The sequence below is a fragment of the Phyllobates terribilis genome, unplaced genomic scaffold (assembly GCF_046119375.1).
Source record: "Phyllobates terribilis strain yellow unplaced genomic scaffold, ASM4611937v1 Scaffold_327__1_contigs__length_2127877, whole genome shotgun sequence".
NCBI lineage: Eukaryota > Metazoa > Chordata > Amphibia > Anura > Dendrobatidae > Phyllobates > Phyllobates terribilis.
Window position 1 is genome coordinate 1,119,831 of NW_027363087.1, and position 26,250 is coordinate 1,146,080.

General features: G+C 44.7%; 1 protein-coding gene across 1 annotated transcript in view; it reads right to left on the reverse strand.

Annotated features, from left to right (window-relative positions):
• Positions 1–1,531: 1,531 nt before the first annotated feature.
• The window catches only part of LOC141221658 (protein ELYS-like), a 106,104-nt gene continuing 81,385 nt past the window's right edge, over positions 1,532–26,250 (reverse strand). The window contains exons 29-33 of the mRNA XM_073666555.1: positions 20,120–20,289; positions 16,204–17,650; positions 8,134–8,273; positions 7,934–8,040; positions 1,532–1,949 (exon numbers count right to left, since the gene is read on the reverse strand). Coding sequence (XP_073522656.1) covers positions 1,769–1,949; positions 7,934–8,040; positions 8,134–8,273; positions 16,204–17,650; positions 20,120–20,289 — 2,045 coding nt within the window. The 3' untranslated portion in view covers positions 1,532–1,768. The remainder of the gene's footprint in view (positions 1,950–7,933; positions 8,041–8,133; positions 8,274–16,203; positions 17,651–20,119; positions 20,290–26,250) is intronic.

The following is a 26,250-nucleotide window of genomic DNA, read 5'->3' on the forward strand; positions in this document are numbered from 1 at the left end:
AGGGTTGAGTAGGTGTGGGGAGGGGCTGTCTGGGCTTTAGGCAAGAGCTTTGTCTGATGGTGTCAATCTTCTACTTAAAGAATGAGGCAAAGTCTTTGGCTGAAATAAGAGGAGAGGGAGGAGGCACTGGGGGAGGAGAGAGTTGAAGGTGTTGAATAGTTGTTTAGGGTTGTGAGACAGGGAAGATATGAGAAGTATGTTTGTTTTGCTGCAGTGAATGTGGACTTGAAGGTAGTGAGGGACTGTTTGAATGCGATGAAGTGCTCATTGGACTGGGACCTTTTCCATCTACGTTCAGCAACCCTGGAGGCCCGTCGCAGTTCTTCAGTTAGGCTGGTGTGCCACGGTTGTCTGTTGATTGTGCGAGCCTTGGTATGTGTGAGGGGGGGCGACCGAATCGAGAGCTGCAGCGGTTGTGGTGTTGTATAAAGTGGCAGCAACATCTGCATCATGTAAGGAACTAATGTCTGTAAGAGGGAGGAGGGATTCAGAGAGAGAGTGTAGGTCAAGGTGTTTGAGATGTCTGCGAGGGTATGCAACTTTGTGGAGTGGGGATTGTTGCCCTGGAGAGGAGAGAGAAGAGAATGTGAGTAGGTTGTGGTCAGAAAGAGGGAGAGGTGAGCTAGAGAGGTTAGATAGGGGACAGAGGCGGGTGAAGATGAGGTCCAGTGTGTGGCCGTCTTTGTGCGTGGGTGTGGAGTTCATCATAAATCAAGTAAGCTGACATTAGGTGTCACTGACTTGATTTCCAATATGAGCAGAGTGCTAGAGACGCAGCAAAAGAACTGATTCCTGTAATAAAACAGGTAAGGAAATGTTTTGCCTCACAAAAAGAATCCGCTGCAATCCCATGCTGTCCTGTCCGTATACTTTTTTGTATCCTTCCCTAGCAAGGTGCTGTGGTATGATCAGACACAGCCATTTAATAGTATGTAGCAGGTGCACATTTATAAGATTATCTCAGCACAGGAACATTTTAACAAATCAAATTGTGGAACTTATTATTATACCAATAGACATTGATTAAAATACACTTTGTTTATGGGACAATCTTGTAAGTATTTTTGAAGAGTTATTGAAGTGTTTTGAAAACTTTTTCTTTGTTGCAGCTATTTGATTTCACAGTGTCCAGTAGTTTGGATCGGATGTCATCAGAAGCCACTTCAAAAGTAGTGTCATGCACTTTTATTCCACCAAACATTTTTTAAAACCTGAAGCGGGAAAAAACTGCATATAGAAACAGTAAACAGGTTCTACAATAGAAATGAATAGGAAGAGTCTCAAGCATTTAAGTGATATTGCAGGTTTTTTTTAATGGACCAACTTTCAAAAACCGTGTGAATGTTCCTTTAAAATGTAGCAGACTTTCTGTGCACAAAATAACACATCAGAAAAAATGCAACATTTACATTAAGTGGATTTATGGCCTTTGCCTTAAAAAGGTCAAGGATGCAGTAAATTTCAGAGAGTCATTATGGAAAACAATGATTAAGTTAAGAAAATGAAACTGAGTTTTATAATAAAAGTAAAATATTGTTAATTCTCTCATTTATTTAACATATTAAGAAGCTATAGATACATTTTTTACAAAACGATACAAAATAGAAAAAATGTCTGGGAAGAAAATTCTAATGAAATATTAAACTTCAAGCTTTTAAGACCATTTACAATAATTTATATAAATTATTCTTCCCAGTGAGCCGATTTTAATATTTTACACAGTTTATTTTATTTTACACAGCACATTAAAATCAACAACGTTCATCAATCATCTGATGTTCCTGCGATTGACTGGTTTTGATATAATTTTCCTTCTCCTGGTTTTCCTGGACTGCTTTCGATCAGAAGCTTTAGATTTTAAAGATGAAGGCTTTGTACTTTCTGAATCACCAGTTGCCTTTTCTGGGGGTGACAGCAGCTGAATCTTTATAGGAGGGTGATCTTCTGCCCTATAATATTCCAGAAGTAACAAGTTGAAGTGCACAGGAGTAGTAAGTACATTACATGCCTATAGTGAACAACGATGTGTTAACATTTTCTATGTATACAGGTATGGCTCTGCATCACGGATTGCCATAGCAGACACATAGTAGACGCAGGACGAATAACTCTGCATGCAGCACTATCAAAAGTGAGGAACACCACAACAGTGCCCATTAGAAATCAACAAGGCCAGTGGGGGGTGCTATTGAGGTCAAATAAATAATCTGACACTGGGTAGTGGTTGCAGTTACTTATGGAAACTGCACCACAGATGTGAAAAAAGTCACATCTGAATATCCTTTACTGTGCCCCTTCTAAAACTTATTAGCCAAAACTTACTATGTTCAATGTGTCTAAAATGCAAATATATACAGAATCATATCAAACGAGCCCTTTGACGTTTCTGGTAAAGACAGCAGAGTAGGTCCATATAGCTCATACATTTGGAGAAAGTAGTGTGGAGGACAGAGAGCAAACCATTTCATTAAGTTCATTAAAGGGGATATCTGGGACATTAAAAATAGGAATGAAGTTGCTGAATCAGGCTACTACCTGCCTGTTGTACCCGGCGCCGGTCATTGACCGCTCCTGCTGGAGAGTCTGCTTCCCCCTGTCAGCAGAGCAGCAGTTTCTCCTCCTGTTGACAGGACGGGACCACTGGTGTCATGCTGATTGACGGCCGGCTTCCCCCAAATAGGCAGCAGAGCGCCAGCTGTCAATCAGCATGACACCAGTGGTCCCGTCCTGTCAACAGGAGGAGAAACTGCTGCTCTGCTGCGGTGACCTCAGTAGAAGCCTGTGACTGCTTTGGGCACAACAGAAAGGTACATCGCAACTACCTGCCTGTCCGTGGTTAGGCACTTTTTTTTTTTCGAATCCCGTATCCCCTTTGTCATATTGGTGAGCACCATCTCTCAATACTGCGTCAAACTACCAAATTTACATCCAGATGTTAGTTCACTTAGTACATAAGTGTTCCCAAAACTGTAAAATGTTAGTGTATGCATACCGTGAGAGTCTCAGAGCAGAAATCCCACCTTTGTTATTAAACTATTCACATTAGCATATACCACTTAGAATAAATATAGAATAAATGAGAAAAAAAGGGGGAGAAAAGGGTCTGGTAGTAAAGAAAGTGAATAAAATGAAAGTTATTTTGTTAATTAAATAAAATATTAAAATACGGTATTTTTCGGACTATAAGGGTATGTGCCCATGATGCAGACTTTAAGCAGAAATTTCCTGAGCGTTTTTTCCTCTCCCTGGCAGAAAAAGGCATACAGATTTTACATGCGGTTTTTCTGCCAGGGAGAAGCGTTTAAGCGTTTTTACATGCGCTTTTCCAAGCGATTTTAAGCATCACTTGATATCTATAATATAACACTACAAGTGTCCCTCTGTCTGAAGCCTCGATAGACTGTGCAAGCGCGACACGCCTGTGCAGTCTGGCTCCAGACAGAAGAACGCATCCAGCCGTTACAGGTAAGAGGAGGGTATGGCACCGGAGATCACGGTATGCGTAGACACTGAGCACATACCACGATCTTCAGCGCCATATTTACCTGACCGGGAGGAGCGCTGCTGCGGCGCCTCTCTTGACCCAGAGATCGGGGCAGGAGTGAGGCATCGGAATCGGCACATGCGCATAGAGCTATCCGGCAGCATTTTACTGAAGACACATTTACAGTGTGTCTACAGCAAAACGGCGCCGGACAGCGCGGTATGGGCACGCGCCGCACTCCTCCACCGGCCTCCGGCAGAACAGGACACAGCAGCGCTGGAGCACAAGGAAGAAAGGCGAGTATAAGTGTTTATTTTTTTGTATGCGTACTGATGAGGGGTAACACGAATACAAAGATTGGGGGGGGGGGGTGAGGGGTACCATGCATACAAAGATTGGGGGGGTGAGGGGTACCATGCATACAAAGATTGGGGGGGGGTGAGGGGTAGAACACATACAAAGATTGGGGGGCTGAGGGGTACCATGCATACAAAGATTGGGGGGGGGGGGCTGAGGGGTACCATGCATACAAAGATTGGGGGGGGGGGGTGAGGGGACCATGCATACCAGGATTGGGGGGTGGGTGAGGGGACCATGCATACCAGGATTGGGGGGCGAGGGGACCATGCATACCAGGATTGGGGGGCGAGGGGACCATGCATACCAGGATTGGGGGGCGAGGGGACCATGCATACCAGGATTGGTGGGCGAGGGGACCATGCATACCAGGATTGGGGGGCGAAGGGACCATGCATACCAGGATTGGGGGGCGAAGGGACCATGCATACCAGGATTGGGGGGCGAGGGGACCATGCATACCAGGATTGGGGGGCGAGGGGACCATGCATACCAGGATTGGGGGGCGAGGGGACCATGCATACCAGGATTGGGGGGCGAGGGGACCATGCATAACGGGACTGGGGAGCGAGGGGTGCCATGCATAACGGGACTGGGGGGCGAGGGGTGCCATGCATAACGGGACTGGGGGATGAGGGGTGCCATGCATACCAGGACTGGGGGGCGAGGGGTGCCATGCATACCAGGACTGGGGGGCGAGGGGACCCATGCATACCAGGATTGGGGGGCGAGGGGACCATGCATACCAGGATTGGGGGGCGAGGGGACCATGCATACCAGGATTGGGGGGCGAGGGGACCATGCATACCAGGATTGGGGGCGAGGGGACCATGCATACCAGGATTGGGGGCGAGGGGACCATGCATACCAGGATTGGGGGGGTGAGGGGTACCATACATATATACCAGGACTGGGGGATGAGGGGTGCCATGCATACCAGGACTGGGGGATGAGGGGTGCCATGCATACCAGGACTGGGGGATGAGGGGTGCCATGCATACCAGGACTGGGGGATGAGGGGTGCCATGCATACCAGGACTGGGGGATGAGGGGTGCCATGCATACCAGGACTGGGGGATGAGGGGTGCCATGCATACCAGGACTGGGGGATGAGGGGTGCCATGCATACCAGGACTGGGGGATGAGGGGTGCCATGCATACCAGGACTGGGGGATGAGGGGTGCCATGCATACCAGGACTGGGGGATGAGGGGTGCCATGCATACCAGGACTGGGGGATGAGGGGTGCCATGCATACCAGGACTGGGGGATGAGGGGTGCCATGCATACCAGGACTGGGGGATGAGGGGTGCCATGCATACCAGGACTGGGGGATGAGGGGTGCCATGCATACCAGGACTGGGGGATGAGGGGTGCCATGCATACCAGGACTGGGGGATGAGGGGTGCCATGCATACCAGGACTGGGGGATGAGGGGTGCCATGCATACCAGGACTGGGGGATGAGGGGTGCCATGCATACAAAGATTTGGGGGGGGGGGGGTGAGGGGTACCATACATACATACCAGGATAGGAGTGAGGGGTGCCATGCATACCAGGATTGGGGGGGTGAGGGGTGCCATGCATACCAGGATTGGGGGTGAGGAGTGCCATGCATACCAGGGTAGGATGGTGGGGACAGGAGGGGGCAGGACATACCAGCATGGGAGACCATATACCAATAAAAATGCTCGCCACCAGGGCGTAGAACGGGTTCAATAGCTAGTGTGTATTGATCCTTTAAAGGATAGCAATATGATTGAGACAGTTATTGAAGTGCCACCCAATAGAGAACAATGTTGCACTTTATTTCCTACAAATTGAAATGTTCAGGAACTTTGATACAGTGTATTATATGGAGAAATCTGTATAAGAAGCATGAGTGAATATATTACAGTATTAATGATATACTATATCCAGACTTTGAACAACAAAATAAGTTTAAGTAGTATAGAGGAAGTCCCCGACTTCCAAACATCCAACTTACGTATGACCCCTAATTACGTATGCCTGTTAAACAAAAACATACATGATTAAAGCTGACCTCTCCGGCTATTGTCTGATCCTCCTCTTTTTGCCATTGCGCGTTGCTTCTAAGGCCTTTTCACTATGGATTAGGACTTCATGACACATCCAGACCGCAGGTCACTGCATGTCATAAGGTCTTGTATGGAATTACTGGTCTATGGTGAAGAGACCGGAGAAACAGCACGCAGCGATGCAGAAAAGTGAATCGGATGGTGGGTGCCGAAGTGGTCAGGTATGACTGAGACTGCAGACTTGTGAATCCTCCCAGGGCACGCACTGTGTGCTGCGAAGATTCGCCGTTCTCTGCTCCGGGAACAGCGGTCAGGTATGTAATATGCATGCTTCCAGGCTGAACCAGTCTAGTGGGCGCGACCTCGCTCAATACAACTGTATTGAGCGAGGTCGCGCCCACTAGATGGGTTTTGCCATGGAGAATGCATGTAGAGTACCTTACCGCCGTTTCTGGGGCAGGAAACGACGAATCCTCACAACACACAGTGCGTGCCCTGGGAGGATTCACAAGTCTGCAGTCGCACAGAGTGACTGCACACTTTTCATTTTAAACCAGACAATCCCTTTAATGGAATTAATAAATAGGTGTTCATAAAAAACTGTCAAAATTGAAACATTTATTTTCTGTAAACCTATTCCTTGTATTTTTTCCCTCTTCCCCTTTATTCTATAATCCGTAAATTTTCAGCAATCAGGTCAGACCACCTAGATATTTTGCTCCTATTAAATAGACGTCAATCAGTAATGCCAGATTCTACTGGTAAAGCAGATCCCTAGGTGATATCCTAATAGTCCTTTTTTCTTAGCAGTGGTTTAGTTGCTTTAAGTCCATAATCAGTTTAATAATTTTATTATAGCTTTCTATAGACTTCTCTATATAACTTGGTGAAGGGTGATGTTTGAAATGCCAGACATGAACACTGACGGCGCCCAACAGTATAAGGTAATGGACATTGCTCCTAAAGCCACTGACTATAAAAAAAGATGAGGAGTGGAAAAGTAGACTAACACGCAAGACTGCTGTCAATCACCAATGTGCCTTATTGAAGCCATCCCATGGAGGTGGCACAAATATATTTTAGCATCTGCTGTTAAGCATACTTACCCTGTCAGAATAAAGGGCCAGATTCATTAAAACTGGAATTTTGTACACCAGTCTTAATGATGGGTGTGCAGAATTAAAATGTGCAAACCCCTTATGAATTCGGTACACCTCATCACGGACATGCATCTTGCCAAATATGCTACTCCAGCCAGCAATCATGCCAATACGTTCTCATGGATTACTGCGCATTTTATACTGTTTATATACTCAAAGCAGTAATCAATCATTGAAGAAAAGCGTAGGGCTTTATCTCCAGTGCCAATGTTTGAATGTGCTAGTCTGTTCTTACATAGGAAGTGATCAGGGAGTTCATAACTGGATCACTCTCAATGCTACATATTTACTAGCCAACCAATAATGATCCACTGATGAGAGTGCGATATGGGAATAGATGGTCTCACAACTGAGACTGGTTGATTAGATAACGTATAGAATCAAATAATATAGGACCCACTAACTATTAATGGGAACAAACTTTTAAAAAAGGGAGTTAATGTTAGTCGCTCATGGGAGAAGACTTTCATAATTGAGACTAATATTTAATACAGCATTCACAGACTACATTTGGTACAACATTTCTAGATATTTGTGATTCAGAATCACCTTATTTCTTAATAGAACTAATAATAGTTAGATTTTAATAATATGACTCCAATTGGATTAGATCGTGAATCCAGACAAACTGAAGTAACATTTCTGCTGTAAGGTATGAGCAATTTGTAATAAATTTGTCAAGCAGGTGTTGCAATATTCTGTCTCGCCCCAGTTCCAAGTAATTTGGTGTAGCGGCCAAAACTGCTGTGAAAACTGCAACATCTAAGGTATTTTAAGGCTGAATTCTGGTGGTTACACATTGATGAATCAGGCCCAAAAGTGTGTATATATGTAACAGGTTAGATGATTTTACCGAAATTAAGAAGGAAGGAAAACACTACAACAAATACTTACTGGTCGTCTTCCTTTACTCGGCATTTTGAAGGTCTGCCTCTTGGTCGCTTTAGTTCTGGTGTGTCAGGAACATGAGCTATTTCATGCGACTCCTTAACAGTTACATCCTAAAAATTAGGGAAACGCATAATTAGGGCTTAAGATTTTCTGCAATGTAAAAGGAAAGGAAAGCCCAGCAACATAAAACAATGATATCCGACCTTTTCTTCCAGCATTACACTGGTAGAGAGTTTTGTCCTTGTTGTCCTCCTTGTACTTCGAGATGGTGGAGAAAACAGGTACTCTGAAGCTATTGGTGCTGGCGTCTTAGTGGGAGAAATAAGGAGAGCTGTTTGCTGAGCTGCAGAGGGAACAAACAATTTCATTACGTGAGAAATAGCTGTTCAGTTATTGTTACAAGTATGTCCATGTTTTTTAAAGTACTGGAAAGCTAAAAATGTGCCCATGGAGCACAAAGATTGAAATTTATGAAAACAGCAACACAGCGGCTTTTTTTCTAGTTTATTTGTTGGACCTGAAGACACAAGATTGGAACAAACTGGTTTCTTCCACATCAGGTTTCACAAATTAATGTAGCCAGAAGTGTAGGTTCACCCATTATTGATAACATAAGAAAAGTTTGGTTTGTAAATGCCACTTAATTATCCCGATTATTGATCCAGAGTTACATTCTACATAAATGAGCGGCACTCAAATAGCTAGAGTTCTGCTCACATGCAGCAGATATGTAGTAGGTGTCGGAGGCATCAAATCTGCTCCATAAAGCTTCCTGGGGCGGCTTCTCCAGTGTGAACATGGAGTTTTACACACAATTTAGATGAGGCTATGTTCACACATTGCGTTTTTTGCTGCGTGGTTTTTTTTTCTGCAGCAAAACCTGATCTCTTGCCAGGAGGTTTGTTCAGGATTTTCTTGTTTTTTTGCTTGTTTTTTGGTGCGCTTTTTTCACTGTCCTTTTGTCTCTTATGCATGTACATAAAATTCAGTGAAAAAATGACAGCACAGAACTAGCTGAGCCGTTAGTGCGGCTCTGGGTGATGATGCAGAGTAACTGGGAATCAGCACACAAATGTAACATTTATCATTCTAACTGTAAGATAATGTTTAAACAAAACTATGCTAAACCTAAAACTTGGTGCCTTAGATGAACCAGTAAAGTCTCATTCAGACATCTGTTTAACATGGTCTCCATAATCACAAATAGATCATGCAGCCATAAGTGTATGTGCACACGTTCAGTATTTGGGTGCAGATATTTCTGCATCTCTTGGCAGAAAAAAAGCACGGTTTTTGCATGTGCTTTTTTTTACAGCAAGGAATGCCTTTTGGAGCTAAAGATATTTGAAAAAAGATACGTGGGACATGGCTTTAACCCTTCTCTGGTTTTGCGCACCTTATTCCATGAGCCATAACTTTTATTTTTTTTCAACATGTCCATGTGAGGGCTTGTGTTTTGCAAGACGAGTTGCACTTTTGAACGACACCATTGGTTTTACCATATTGTGTACTGAAAAACAGGAAAAAAAATTCCAAGTGCGGCGAAATTGCAAAAAAGTGCAATTCCGCCTTTTTTTTTTACCATGTTCACTCAAAGCTAAAACTCACTTGCCATTATGATTCTACAGGTCAATACGAGTTCGTAGATACCAAATATGTATATGTTCTCTTATTTGAGTGGAAAAAAAAAATCCAAACTTTGTTATAAAAAAAAAAAAAAAAAAAAAGGCGCCATTTTCCGAGACCAGTCGAGACTTTATTTTTCGTGGTCTGGGCCGGGTGAGGGCTTATTTTTTGTGCATCGAGCTGATGTTTTTATTGATACCACTTTGGTGTAGATACGATCTTTTGATAACCTGTTATTGCATTTTATTGCAATGTTGCGGCGACTAAAAAAAATTTCATTGTGGCATTTGGATTTTTGTTCTCGTTACGCCATTTACCGATCTGATGAACACTTTTTTTATATTGATAGATCGGGCGCTTCTGAAAGCGGGATACCAAATATGTGTATATTTGATTTTTTTATGGTTTTATTTTGAATAGGGCAAAAGTGGGGGTGGGAGTGATTTAAACTTTTAAAAACATTTTTTTTCTACTTTTTACTTGCTTCAATAGTCTCCATCTTCCGATCACCTGTGTTACACATAGCAGGGCATTAGTCCCGCTATGTGTAACAAAACTGCTCATCGGCTGTGAACGCCGACCGCCGCTCATAGCAGATTGGCTATGACAACCACAGAGGTCGCCTGTAGACTCCGGGTTGTCATGACAACCCATCGGAGACCCCCGATCATGTGACACGCTTCCGGCATGATCATGTTAAATGCTTTTGTCAGAATTTGACAGCAGCATTTATCATGTTAACAGCTGCGGGTAGATCGCGATTCCACCTGCGGCTGTTAGGGGCATGTCCAGATCAGCGGTCATTTGCCCGGAAAGGTGCAGGCTCAGCACCGGAGCCCGCACCAAAAGGGGAGACACGACATGCGCTGTACATGTACGGAGCATGTCGTGAAGGGGTTAAAGAAAGTGTTTTATTCTTGGCGTGTGTGTTTATTTCACTGTTTACTTACAAGTTTAGTAATAAGGGTGTCTGGCTGACACCTCTTCATTACTAAACCTTGGGCTTTATGTCAGCGACACCTAATCCCATTACCCTGATGCATCAGGAAGAATCTGGGCTAAGTGCCAGAATTGGAACATTAAATATGAAGTGTCATTTCTGGGGCAGCGGAGGGCTGGTATTTTTTAGCTTAGAAAGAGCTATTAGGCCAATATGTCCCCTGGCTATTAACAGCTCACAGCTGTTTGGTTAAGCCTTTAGGGCACGTCCCCACGATCAGGAACCAGCAGCGCGCTTGGACTACGCCCAAAATGCTGCATTCTAATGCTGCACTTGTTTTGTCAGTACATGTGGATCCACTGCATGTAATGACATTTCAATCGGTCAAAATCTGCAAATTGACATGCTGCGGGTGAGTTTACACAGCGTCAAAAACAAGCAGTGGGCATGGGATTTCTTATGAAATAAAATGAATTAAGTAAAATAAATGGTGTGGGCACCCGCGTCATTTTCATATCCAGCAGAGGGAAACCTGGGGGCTGATATTACTAGCCAGGGAAGGGGCAATTAGCCAAAAATGTTCCCTGCCTATTAACAGCCCACAGCTGTTACCTTCGCGTTTACTGGCTAGATACAAGAGGGACCAATGAAAAAAATTGACGTAGGGTCCCCATATAAAATCTGACCAGCAAAGGCTAAACCGACAGCTGTGAGCAGATATTAATAGCCAAGGAAGGGGCCATGGATACTGGCTCCCTCCGAGGCTAATAGTATCAGCCCTCAGCGGCCCTAGAAATTGCGCATCCGTAAGATGCGCCAAATCTGGTGCTTAGTCTCCGCTCTTCCCACTTGCCCTGTGGCGGTGGCAAGTGGGGTAATAATGTTGGGGTTCATGTCAGCCTTGCATTAGCAGCTGGCATGAAGCCCAGGTTAGTAATACCGGGCGTCTATAAGACACCCCCATTACTAACCACATAGTATGGTTTTGAAAAACACACGGACTGAAAAAAATCCTTTATTTGAAATAAAAGTCCACACGGTTTTAATCATTTATTTAAAAATAAACAGTTATATTTACCTAACGCCTAATCCCCTGAAGCCATTGTCATCTGTAAAAGAAACAGAAAATAAAAATACTCACCTAACGTCCAATCCGCTGAAGCCAGTCACCTGAAAAAAATAAAATAAAACTACAACCATATCCCTCATCTGTTCGAGGTGATGACATTATCCACAGTGTCCCACGAAGATTTGGGTCAGTTCTAGAGCAGTCACAGCAGGCTATACATGGACACAGGAGTATAAAATCGCTCCTGTGAGTGCACAGCACTGAGCTGCAGGGAGAGAAGTCACCGGAGTTCAATCAGCTGATAAGCTCTGGTGACCTCACGGCACCACTGCTGCATGAGAATTTTCTGACACAGCAACGGTGCAGTAAGTGAGGTCACTGGAGCTCATCAGCTGATTGAACTCTGGTGACCTCTCTCCCGGCAGATCAGCGCTATACACTGCCGGGAGCGATCACACTCCTGTCAGTGTATCGCTGGCTGCTGGATGATCTGATTGCCGTGGGACACTCGGGATTATGGCAGATATGTGAGTATATAGTGGTTTATTATTGTTTACAAGTGACATGGGCAAAGGGAATTAGGCAAAACCACACAAAGTTGACATGCAGCAGTTTTAAACGCATTGCAAATCCTGACTAGCGTTTTTTGCCCAATTCTTAGCGGAAAAAATGTTGCTAAAACGAACAGTGTGCACACAGCCTAAGGGTATTTGGTGCAGAAAATTCTGTATCTCTTGGCAGGAAAACGCAGCATCAAAAATGTTGCGATTTTGCCTAGTTTTTTCAGTGCATTCAATGGTTGAAAAACGCAGGCAAAAAAGCACAGAGAATTGACATGCTGCAGATTATTTTCTATACTCAACATGTGCATGACAGTTCAGGTTTCTCATTCACTTTGCTAGCACCAGGTTTTATCACAAATTTGCGCACAAAAAAACCCGCAACAAAAAAAAAGCACTAAATCTGCAACATGTACACACAGCCTAGGGGTATGTGCACACGGTTGGGACTGGCAACACTTTGAAAGCAGCATACTTTATGCTGCGTCCAAATCGCTGCACGCGGGTGAATCCGCATGTGTAAATTGAACCATGCGGATTCACCGCAATCAATAAATTGTAGTGATCTAATTTCTGTTGCGGAGACTAGCCTGCTCTGCAAGAGAAATTAACATGCTGTGGTCTGGAAAGACGCACCGCATGTCCGAGGGTGATCCGCAGGTGCACAGAGACGCATAGTGGGAATGGGATATCTTGAAATCCCATCCACTATACTGTAACATCTGGCCACTCCGGATTGCACGCAGCGCTAGTGCGCTGCTTCCAATCCGCAGCGATTACTGATTGTGCGCACGTACCCTTACACTGAAATAATTGACATGCTGCAGATTTAAAGCTGCACCAAATCTGCAAGTCACAAATAAGCAATGTCTGCATGAGACTTCAGGATTCTCATTCACTTTGCTGGCTTCAGGAAATCCTTCAGGTTGTGACAAATCTGCACTGAAAAACGCAGCAAAAATGGCAACATATGCACATAGCCTAATAGTCTATGGTGAGGATCATGTTTTTGTGTGTCTGATTTTGTTTAAAATCACGGATAAAATCCAATCAATACAAATATATGGATCTGAAAATGCTATCAATATGCAGTTTTTAACATTTGGAAGGTAGAAAAGGCTGTGATTTTTTTAATGCATACAAGAAAATTACTGCTGAAACACTGACTGTAAAAAGGGACATAATGACCAAAAACTGAGGAATGTCCGATTCAAAATGCTGATGAAATAAAACAGACATTTAAAGGGAACCTGTCACCCCCTGGGCGATATCAGCCCTCAACTATGGGCATACCGGGTATAGAAAAATAAATCTATACATACCTGTATGGCCCATAGCAGAGGTCTGATGGGAACCTGTCACCCCCCCCCCCCCCCCCCCGGTGATATCAGACCTCTACTATGGGCATGCAGGTGATAGAAAAGTAACTCTATACTACCTGTATGGCCCATAGCAGAGGTCTGATGGGAATCTGTCACCCCCCCTGGGCGATATCAGACCTCTACTATGGGCATACAGGTGATAGAAAAGTAACTCTATACTACCTGTATGGCCCATAGTAGAGGTCTGATGGGAATCTGTCCCCCCTGGGAGATATGAGACCTCTACTATGGGCATGCAGGTGATAGAAAAGTAACTCTATACTACCTGTATGGCCCATAGTAGAGGTCTGATGGGAACCTCTCACCCCCCCCGGTGATATCAGACCTCTACTATGGGCATGCAGGGTATAGAAAAGTAACTCTATACTACCTGTATGGCCATAGTAGAGGTCTGATGGGAATCTGTCACCCCCCCCCCCCCGGTGATATCAGACCTCTACTATGGGCATGCAGGTGATAGAAAAGTAACTCTATACTACCTGTATGGCCCATAGTAGAGGTCTGATGGGAACCTGTCACCCCCTGGGCGATATCAGACCTCAACTATGGGCATACAGGGTATAGAAAAATAAATCTATGCATACCTGTATGGCCCATAGCAGAGGTCTGATTGCAAAGAAAACCACTTTAATCAATTCTATTTTGTACAGGCTTGGTGTCTGGGGAACGCCAAGCAATCCCCACCGATCTGCTTATTATTCCCCAAAATCCCCGCCTCTCTGCTTAATTATCATATCCCCCCACTCCCCTGCACGTCACAGGACTCTGTGTGGTGCACTGTGCTCCCTGACTTCCGGGCACGCGCAGAGGGCCGCTCACATAGAGCACGCTTTGCTTCATCCCGGCCTCGACTCTCCGTGCACTGTGCTGCAGGGTTCTATTGCGCAGGCGCCGGGGGTCACTGTCACTTTCCGGCACCTGCGCAATATAAACCTGCGGCGCAGAGCACAGGTAGACGGGGCCGGGATGAAGCAAAGCGTGCTCTATGTGAGCGGCCCTCTGCGCGTGCCCGGAAGTCAGGGAGCACAGTGCACGTCACAGGGTCTGTCACAGGGCCCTGTGACGTGCAGGGGAGGGGGGATATGATAATTAAGCAGAGAGGTGGGGATTTGGGGGAATAATAAGCAGATAGGCGGGGATTGCTTGGTGTCCCCCGGACACCAAGCCTGTGGAAAAAAGAATTTATTAAAGTGCTTTTCTCTGCAATCAGACCTCTGCTATGGGCCATACAGGTATTTATAGATTCACTTTTCTATAACCTGTATGCCCATAGTAGAGGTCTGATATCGCCCAGGGGGTGACAGGTTCCCTTTAAGGCCTTATACTTCTCTAGCAACTCTAAAACGCAATACATCTTCTGTGGTCAAGTTGCATCTTGTGTCTCGTTTCGTAACTACAGCCATGGATGAAGAGTAGGAGCCCACCAATATCGCAAATGTTCCTCTAGCAAAGCTTTAAATGATTAAATGAATGCAGCGTGTCTATGAAACAATATATGTGTGGGATTTCTGCACCCATGTGTTGTACTACAGGTAGTTCCCACATGCACAGAACTGCTGTAACAGTTAGGAATTGCTATTAGCTGCAAATACACAGTTTTAAAACCTCAACTGAAGGATACAATTTAACAGGCCATACTTTAGTATATATACAAGTAGACAAGCTTTCCCCTACAAATTAACAGTAAACTTTACATCCAATGCTTTGTAAACCATACATGTTTCAGACACCCAAAAGAAAGAAGTGAAACACTAATGGTTTCACTGCATTTTCAGGTGACCTTTCAGAACAAACTGATGAGGGTACAGTACATTAGGAACACTATTTCTAGCCATTATGACTTGCACAGGCATTTTCAGCAGTTTTTACCTCTGAACTAGAAGATGCAGCAATTTCCCATGTGCTTTTCGGCTTTTATTTCCCTACAGTTTCCCTTGCCTGCCCTTTTATAACAGCAAGTGTAATTTGTTATCTCACCACAGACAGATCAGTATTGAGAATACATCAGTGCTGGGAAACAAAGTGGCTGATAAGTGGAGAAAGAATCATTTTTCTCTAATAAGATATATTACAAAAAGTTTCTGATCTCCATTTTTACTTTTGATTCATGAAACAAATAAGTGGTTTTAAAAATCAATGTATTTTCCAAATGGTCCTTTTGGAACGCAATTTTTCCTCCAAGCAAGAGAAGACTCTTTATATGATGTTTTATTACTTTGCCAGAATTCTTTTAATCTATACTTCATTCTATGTTGTTTTTGCACTTGCTATGTGAACACTGTGGTGCAATTATGTTAAGACGATCTTCCTCATTTCCTTTTTTTCCCCCTCTCTTTTTCTTTACTCTTCCTCCCTACCCCATTTTCTCTTTCCCTTTATTTGGTTGCCTTTCCTTTCCCTTCATCCCTTTCCAGACCCCTTGTTCGCTATACTGTAAAAATTTCCTAATAAAAAGAATTTTAAAGAAAAAATGTATTTGTCTATCATGGAGAATATCAGATGGCTGAAATACTCCTGCACGTTAGGGACTATGTCACAGGTTCAGCACCTATACATAGTATGAGTCTACTAAACCATGATGTTTCTATGGGGATCAGAGTTTTACCCAGTAGTACCATAATCCACATGTTGCGTCAACATTAAAGTTTCTTAGCATGGAACCATTATTTTAACAGGAAACGGAGGTCTAAACAAACCTTTTGGTTTTCTTCCACGTCTTGGTGTAAGTGATGAGAATGCAAATTCAACAGGAGTGGCATCTGGCATTGTAACAATGTTAGCTTTAGTCCTTGTTGAACGGGTTGTTCTCTTCTGCTCTTCATCGACATCAGCAGAAGCCTCTATATCTGTTTTACCAATAGACTTTTTTGCAGTTTTTCTAGAATTGACTGTGATCACCTCTTGTGCTGTGACAATATTGTCATCTGTATCTTTTTTATCAATCTGATTTTCTGATTTGACTCTAGACCATCTTAAGAGTAGCCTTTTAGGAGAATGAGGAGGGCTGGAGTCAGGTTTGTTGGAAGCCTGTGAGGCACCAAGCTCAAAGTGTTTGACCAACTCATTCACAACTTGTTTGTTCCTTAGTCCCCTTGTACGTGTAGAAACAAGTGGTTCAGTCTCAACATTCTCAATGTTTGATTCACTTTCCCTCTCTTGTAGTACTTTGGACGATCTAGTAATTCTAGTAGGTGTTGTCGGCATTACAGTTTTTACATCCACAATATCTCCTGTATTTATGTGGTTATCCAATGCTGCAGCTTTTCCTCTGCGGGTTCTAGCAGGAGAGGCTGGCATCTTTGTTACAATTTCTTCTGTAACAGTGGTTTCCCTTTCTGTGGACTGAGTTTGATCAGAAGCAGAATTTTTAGTTCTTCTAGAAATTCTTGTGGTAGTAATGGATGGTTGGTCCTCTTGTTGGATTGATAATGTTGTACTTAAGTTTTCAGGATTATCCTTGGTTTTTCTACTGCCTCTTTTAGGGGTTGTAGGAAGTGGAAGGGTATTGTTGGTATTGTCAGATACCTTAGTAGTTCTCCTGATACTTCTGCGAGAGGTTGGAGGCTTTATTAGTATAGTAGATTTGCCTTCAGTTGGAGAAGTCTGAAATTCATCCAGATTAAGCTTCTGCTCATCTACTTTTTCAGGGGGTGTTATCCTTAGAACTGTGTTAGAGTTTGTTTGCTTAACCTTGTTTACAGGTGTCCTAGCGATATCGTGTGCATTTCTGAGTTTCCTTTCAGTTTCATTTTCAGAAACTGAATCACTATTAACTTCTTCCGTAAAATCCTTATCCCTATTTTCTTTAAGAGCATCGAGCACGTTTTCTGCAATGGCTGCATTGATAGGCTCAGGCATAAAAGGCAGTGTTTCAGTAACCTTAGTCCCTTCCTCAGTGCCAAGAGCCAAGGCATTAGCACAAGTTTCATCACTGCTAACTGTAGCTGTCAAATTGACCTTTTCATCACTGAGATCACATGGATCCATTGACGGTGCTTTTAAGGTTTTTAAGGCAGATTCATAATTGTTGAAATAATAAAGGTCAGCATTATTCTCCCCATTAGGGTCTTCAGCGGCTGAACTTATTTGTTGATATGTCACCTCTGGTTCAGGGGCTTTAATATTCACGGTGTAATCCAAATCCTGAGAAAAAAACAACTTATAGTGTTTATAACACATAGTGACAGTTGATAAGTAAAAGAAAAGACAAGTTAGCAGTCATTTTGCTTTGCTGTCTGCAGGAGAGGAACTTGGTGTCATCCGGTTGTCTAGATCAGTGGTCCCCAACCTTTTTTGCACCAGGGACCGGCTTGAAGCAAGATCATTTTTCCATGGCCCAGCAAGGAGGGGGTGGGGTGGGCGGGGCTTTGGTCATATGGGGGCGGGGTAATGGAGGGATTTGGAGTTTAGTGCATACTTATCATATAGTGTAGACCAGGTCCCCGCCAGGCGCTATGCCAGGAGCCCCACATAATGTGCTGTGCCAGGAGCCGCATCACTGAGGCCCCATCACGCCCTGCAGCAGGACAGGGCAGCTGTCCTGACAGCTGCTGTTCAGCTGCATTTACTTCATCCCAGGGGCGGACACAGACTGTAGTGGGCCCCTGTGCAAGAAATTTTTGGGGGCCCCCCCCGCCCTTCATAAGGCAACAAAGTTATGTAAACATAACCCCCCCATGTGCATCTCTCACCCCCCCATGTGCAGCTCACCCCCGTGCATCTCTCATCCCCCTCCGTGCATCTCTCATCTCTCCCCTCCCCCCATGTGCATCTCTCATCTCTCCCCTCCCTCCCATGTGCATCTCTCATCTCTCCCCTCCCCCCCATGTGGATCTCTCATCTCTCCCCTCCCCCATGTGCATCTCTCATCTCTCCCCTCCACCCCATGTGGATCTCTCATCTCTCCCCTCCCCCCCATGTGCATCTCTCATCTCTCCCCTCCCCCATGTGCATCTCTCATCTCTCCCCTCCCCCCATGTGCATCTCCCATTCCCCCCACTCCTAGTTAATTGTATTTAAAAAAAAATAAAACTTGTTATACTTACCCCCATGCGATCCCTGCAGACTCCTGGCGCTCGTCCAAATCGCTGACACCAGGTTCTCCTGACTTCCGGCCATGTGACGGCGCCGTCACATGACCGGAAGTCAGGGGAATCATGAAGGTGCTGCCGCAGCAGCGCAGCGCTAAGATGTCCCGGACCCGGCGCTTAGCATGCTGGAGTCAGGGCAGTCATGCCCTGATGGCGGCCCTGCTGGAGGCTGGAGGGGCCCCCTCTCCCCGCGGACCGGCTGAAAAACCCCAACGGCCCGGTCCTGGTCCGCGGACCGGCAGTTGGGGACCTCTGGTCTAGATGACTACTTGCTCTTCCTTATAAGTGGAAATATAATTCAAAGTCAACAAGTATATGAAATTATTCATGCAATACAGAGGCGTAACAGAATATTGGTCTTGGCCACAAAAAAAGTAAAACCATACCTTTATGTCCCCTGATTGCAAAGCATTTTTTTGTTTGCACCTCTGTTAACATTACTCATTCATTTGTCTGATGAATGTAGTGCAGAGTGTCAAAGAAGCATGAAAAAGACGCTGACAATCATCATAGCAGCGCCAGCAGAGTAATATTTTGACATTTAGACTATTTTGTGTCCTCTTAGGACATCAGAACAAAGCAATTTAGCAGAAGACATAGAAGATTTGGATGCCACCAAGGAGAATCAAAAGCTCCAGGTACAGATAAAATAATCTTACGATAACGATTTCACGGGATGACACTACTGAGGCCAGTTGGACAGTCCCCATACTGACAGGTGAAAACTGTCCTGTTGCCAATTCAATCAAAATTATGTCATTAGATCTGCAAACAAATGGGGCTGCAGCAGAAGAACAGAGGCAAGCAAGAGAAAAAATAATGGTCTGCAATCAGAGTAAAGGAATAAAGGTGTGGTGCTAGGTAACAGAAAATAGCAGCTAATATCAGTAACACAATACAACATAAGAACACTATAATAATGGAAACTCTTGTAGATACACTTATGACAACCAGCACTGCACACCAGAAAGCTAGCATTATATGAATACAAGGTCGTTGTAGGTTAAACCACAGCGGTAAGGTTTGATTTTATTTAAATATTATAGTGTTTAAAGGGAAGCGGTCACCAGTGAATCGGGCTCTATGATTGCAGTCAGGTATGTTCTTCCAGTAACTGCTCTGACATTTCAGAGCCGGCTTCTCCTCCTACTGGTTTAGTTGATTGAAAGGCACACAGATGGGAAAGTTCAATCGACGAGAGCAGCGCAAGGAGAAGTCGGCTGGGGCATGGCGTCGTACTAGTCAGGTCTCTCCTTATGGTCCCTGACTGGCTCTTCAAACTAATTGTTCTCTCAAACACCATTGTGTTTAAAAGAATGACATACCTGGCTGTAATACAAACGGAAAGCTCTAGGTAAAATGGTTTTGTTTAATAAAAAATGAACAAAAAAACCCTGTTAGAAACAAATTTTACATAAAAAAAAAACAACAACAAAAAAGATAGACAATGCATCGAAGCCTAACTTTTTCTCACACTTCTACAGTAAGCTTAGAAGCAAACTGTGGTAACCATTATCATTACCTGAATCTCCGCAAAGTGAGAAAATAGGGGTGCGATAGAAGGAATTTCCTTAACAATTAGAACATTCTCCTCCATAATTTGCAGCTCAGATTCATGCGCTTTCTTTTCTTGACCAAGATTTTCAGAATGGGTACTCTCAATTTCTTCACTATCATGAATACTAATCACAGCTGAAGAAAAGAAATATATATAATTTTTTTTTTTTTTTTTTTCAAAAAAAGGGCCGCCATTCAAATACATACAAGCTGTTAATACTGAGAAGTGCAGATACCCCTGTCCATTTTACCATTTTCATTTCCAATCTGGTAGAACAGGGTTCCCCAACTCCAGTCCTTAAGGCCCACCAGCAGATCATGTTTTCAGGATTTCCTTACTATTATTTTGACCGATTGTAGTGTCATTATATGCGGTGGTTTCACATGTACAGACAACAAAAATGCGGTATTAGAACACAGCGTTTTGGACGCAACAAAAATATGCTGCATTCAAAGTGCTGCTGAGTGCTGATCGGAGGGACGTAGCGGCTAATGAACCAGCAGTGAGCTGTTATTTAATGGCCAGGGACCAGGCACCTTCCCAGGCTAAAAATACCAGCTCACAGCAGCCGCATAATTTACATGAATAGAAATGCTAATTAAGACTGGGTGAATGTGACTAGCTTTTGAAGTACAAAAACGTTGTAAAAAACGCATGTAAAACACCAAGGTTACTTATCGGTAGCCGGTTTTTCCTGAACCCATGACAGCACACCTTGAGAGGGTTCCGCCCCACCAAGGACAGGAAACGGTCTGAAATAAAAGGGAGGTACCTCTCTCTCGCTTCAGTTGGTTTCCTGTTCTTGATGGGAACCAGTCTGTGGAAGAAAAGAATGCTGTACCTGGATCTGTTCCGGTGTAAAAGAGTGGGCACCGGCCTGTGCACCGGGTTCCAGGCTTCAGAAGCGCCGTCCAAGGCGCAGTGGTCTGCGGGGAACCGGAGCCCTGCTCACCGCCTGCGCACGCTCGGACACGGCCCCAGGGAACCATGGACGGCGCTTCTGGAGCCTGGAACCCGATGCACAGGCCGGTGCCCGCTCTTTCACACTGGAACAGACCCAGGTACAGCATTCTTTTCTTCCACAGACAGGTTCCCTTCAAGGACAGGAGACCAACTGAAGCGATGGAGAGGTACCGCCCTTTTATTTCAGACAGTTTCCTGTCCTTGGTGGGGCGGATCCCTCTCAAGGTGTGCTGTCATGGGTGAGGGGAAAAAACGCATGTAAAATCTGCATGTAAAATCCGCATGCGATTTATCTGCCAAGGAGAGACAAAAACGCTCAGGAAATTTCAGCTTCAAATCCGCATCGTGCGCAAATACCCTTACACAGGTGATGGAATTACTGCCTGTGCAGGTAATGTAATTATCACCTGAGCAATACTAATGAAATCCTGAAAACGTGACCTGTTGGTGGGCCTTGAGCACTTCAGTTTGGGGAAGACTGTTGTAGAACATAAACCCTGAATCGAGTTTGCACTGCATAGATAGTTGTAGATAAAATAGGCCATACGCTTCAGGTTCTAGATGGCTGGAAAAGCCCATTAAGATTAAACTCCATTTTGATGCCTTTTTATGACAGCTGAAGATTGAATGCAGATATCTTAAGAAAAATGCAAGTAAGTTTTGGATTTTTTGAGGGGATGTTGTTGGGTGCTGGCTGTAGTTGAAAAGTGTTTCGATGGCAGATCTGCATCGCATAAATTTATGCTGACACTAGGCCACAGATAACAGCAGAGACCGCATCATATTTTATAAATACAAATTGCTGATCAATCTTCTAAAACGACCATCTTTACAGTGCAACCATGACAGACGAGCCATTCAGGATATCCCAAATGGTTTGCTTTAGTGTTCTTTGAGGGTCAGCTCGCATATGATCACATGCATTCAAGAAATGGCAAGTGTAAGGGGAAATGACATGGTCTTATCATGCACAGCCACACTTTGCACATTGTATTGACAGGCTGATTTTACAGAGGACCCAGCATATCTGCTTAGTATCGGCAACAAAATGGACATGCTGTGCATTTCATTACTCAAAGACTGTCCTCAAATCAACACCATTCCTCTGCAAAGTGTGAATAGGGCTTTAACCCCTTTACAACCCAAGGTGGTTTGCACATTAATCACCAGGCCAATTTTTACAATTCTGACCACTGTCACTTTATGAGGTAATTACTCTGGAACGCTTCAACGGATCCCACTGATTCTGAGATTGTTTTTTCGTGACATATTGTACTTCATGATAGTGGTAAAAATTCTTCGATATCACTTGCGTTTATTTGTGAAAAAAATGGAAATTTGGCAAAAATTTTGAAAATTTAGCAGTTTTCAAAATTTGAATTTTTATGCCCTTAAATCAGAGCGATATGTCACACAAAATAGTTAATAAATAACATTTCCCACATGTCTACTTTACATCAGCACAATTTTGGAACCAAAATTTTTTTTATTGGGGAGCTATAAGGGTTAAAAGTTGACCAGCGATTTCTCATTTTTCCAACAAAATTGACAAAATCATTTTTTTAGGGACCACATCATATTTAAAGTCACTTTGAGGGGTCTTTATGACAGAAAATACCCAAAAGTGACACCATTCTAAAAACTGCACCCCTCAAGGTGCTCAAAACCACATTCAAGAACTTTATTAACCCTTCAGGTGCTTCACAGGAATTATTGGAATGTGGTTGAAAAAAAAAAATTGGTTAGACCCAATTTTTTTTTATTTTCGCAGGGGTAACAGGAAAAAATGGACCCCAAAATTTGTTGTGCAGTTTCTCCTGAGTAAGCAGATACCCCATATGTGGGGGAAAACCACTGTTTGGGCGCACGGCAGGGTTCGGAAGGGAAGGAGCGCCATTTGACTTTTTGAATGTAAAATTTGCTTGAATAATTAGTGGATGCCATGTTGCATTTGGAGAGCCCCTGATGTGCCTAAACAGTGGAAACCCCCCACAAGTGACACCATTTTGGAAACTAGACCCCTCAGGGAACTTATCTAGATGTGCGGTGAGCACCTTGAACCCCCAGGTGCTTCACAGAAGTTTATAACATTGAGTCGTAAAAATAAAATTTTCACATTTTTCCCACAAAAATGTTTTTCAGCCCCAATTTTTGCATTTTCATAAGGGTAACAGAAGAAATTGCACTATGCAGTTTGTTGTGCAATTTCTCCTGAGTTAGCAGATACCCCATATGTGGGGGAAAACCACCGTTTGGGCGCGCGGCAGGGTTCGGAAGGGAAGGAGCGCCATTTGACTTTTTGATTGTAAAATTAGCTTGAATAATTAGCGGATGTGCCCCTGATGTGCCTAAATAGTGGAAACCCCCCACAAGTGACACCATTTTGGAAACTAGACCCCTCAGGGAACTTATCTAGATGTGTGGTGAGCACCTTGAATCCCCAAGTCCTTTACAGAAGTTTATAACATGGAGCCATGAAAATAAAAAAATCAAACTTTTTCCACAAAAAGGATGTTTTAGCCCCAATTTTTTTATTTTCACAAGGGTAGGAGGAGAAAATGGACCCCAAAAACTTTTGTGCAATTTCTCCTGAGTACACCAATACCCCATATGTGGGGAAAATACAGTGTTTGGGCGCACGGCAGAGTTCAGAAGGGAAGGAGCACTGTGTGACTTTTTGAACGCAAAATCGGCTGGAATCGAGAGCGGACCCCATGTCGCGTTTGGAGAGCCCCTGATGTGCCTAAATAGTGGAAACCCCCACAAGTGACACCATTTGGGAAACTACACTCCTCAAGGATTTTATCAAGGGGTATAGTGAACATTTTGAACCCAGAGGTACGAGACAGAATTTGATGACATTAGGTCATCATATTGAATAAGTTGTCATTAGTCTTGAGCGCAAGGGCTCGCTGCTTGAGTTTGCATCGGGTACTCGGGTATGCACCATGTATCACGGGTGCTCAAGTGAAATGCTCGAGTCCCTGCCCGCATGTTTCACGGTTATTAGACACCCCCAAAAAAACATGCTGGGATCGCTCGTGCATGGCAGGCAATCCCCACAAGGTTTTTTTGGCAACGAAGTATGTGGGGCGGAGACTCGAGCACCCGCGATACTCAATGCATACCCGAGCACCCAACGCAAACTCAAGTAGCGACCACTTGCGTTCAACACTAGTTGCCATATCGTCATTTTTTTTTTCTTTTGAAAAAAAAAAAAAAAACAACCCTAACATTAGCACAACCCTAACCTCAACCCCAACCCCAGCGTTTATTTTTCACGCCGTTCCTAGTGCGGTATAAGTGATTAGACAACTTTATTTTTCGGGTCGGTGCGACTACAGAGATACCAGAATCATATCGGGTTTTTATGATTGACAGCTGTCACACACTAAAAGACACATTTTGTAAAATCTAGTTTTTGCATCGCCATATTTTGAGAGCTATAATTTTTCCATATTTTGGTCGGCAGTCATGTGACTGCTTGCTTTTTGCGGGATGAGTTGACGTTTTTTATTGGTACCATTTTCAGGCACGTGCCATTTTTTGATCGCTTTCTATTCCAGCTTTTGGGAGGCAGAATAAACAAAAACCAACAATTCAGGAATTGTTTTTTTTTTTAATTTTTTTTTTATTCTACTCTGGGTGTGGTAAAATTGATAAGGCAGCTTTATTCTTCAGCTCCATACTTACTCCATACTCCATATTTATTCAGCTCCATACATCTAGTGACGCAGCCGTCCAGTGAGCGCAGCCTTGCTTCATACACTTGTATGGAGCGAAGCTGCGCCTCATGTAGTGACGCAGCTGTCCAGTGGGCGCAGCCTTGCTTCATACACTTGTATGGAGCGAAGCTGCGCCTCGTGTAGTGATGCAGCCGTCCAGTGGGCGCAGCCTTGCTTCATACACTTGTATGGAGCGAGGCCGCGCCTCGTGTAGTGACGCAGCCGTCCAGTGGGCGCAGCCTTGCTTCATACACTTGTATGGAGCGAGGCCGCGCCTCATCTCGTGACGCAGCAGTCCAGTGGGCGCAGCCTTGCTTCATACACTTGTATGCAGCGAGGCCGCGCCTCATCTAGTGACGCAGCTGTCCAGTGGACGCAGCCTTGCTTCATACACTTGTATGGAGCGAAGCTGCGCCTCGTGTAGTGACGCAGCCGTCCAGTGGGCGCAGCCTTGCTTCATACACTTATATGGAGTGAGGCTGTGCCTCGTCTAGTGACGCAGCCGTTCAGTGGGCGCAGCCTTGCTTCATACACTTATATGGAGTGAGGCTGTGCCTCGTCTAGTGACGCAGCTGTCCAGTGGGCGCAGCCTTGCTTCATACACTTGTATGCAGCGAGGCCGCGCCTCATCTCGTGACGCAGCTGTCCAGTGGGCGCAGCCTTGCTTCATACACTTGTATGGAGCGAAGCCGCGCCTCGTCTAGTGACGCAGTCTTCCAGTGGGTGCAGCCTTGCTTCATACACTTGTATGGAGCGAAGCCGCGCCTCGTCTAGTGACGCAGCTGTCCAGTGGGCGCAGCCTTGCTTCATACACTTGTATGGAGCGAAGCCGCTCCTCGTCTAGTGACGCAGCTGTCCAGTGGGCGCAGCCTTGCTTCATACACTTGTATGGAGCGAGGCTGTGCCTCGTCTAGTGACGCAGCTGTCCAGTGGGCGCAGCCTTGCTTCATACACTTGTATGCAGCGAGGCCGCGCCTCATCTAGTGACGCAGCTGTCCAGTGGACGCAGCCTTGCTTCATACACTTGTATGGAGCGAAGCTGCGCCTCGTGTAGTGACGCAGCCGTCCAGTGGGCGCAGCCTTGCTTCATACACTTATATGGAGTGAGGCTGTGCCTCGTCTAGTGACGCAGCCGTTCAGTGGGCGCAGCCTTGCTTCATACACTTATATGGAGTGAGGCTGTGCCTCGTCTAGTGACGCAGCTGTCCAGTGGGCGCAGCCTTGCTTCATACACTTGTATGGAGCGAAGCCGCGCCTCGTCTAGTGACGCAGCCGTCCAGTGGGCGCAGCCTTGCTTCATACACTTGTATGGAGCGAGGCCGCGCCTCGTCTAGTGACGCAGCCGTTCAGTGGGCGCAGCCTTGTTTCATACACTTATATGGAGTGAGGCTGTGCCTCGTCTAGTGA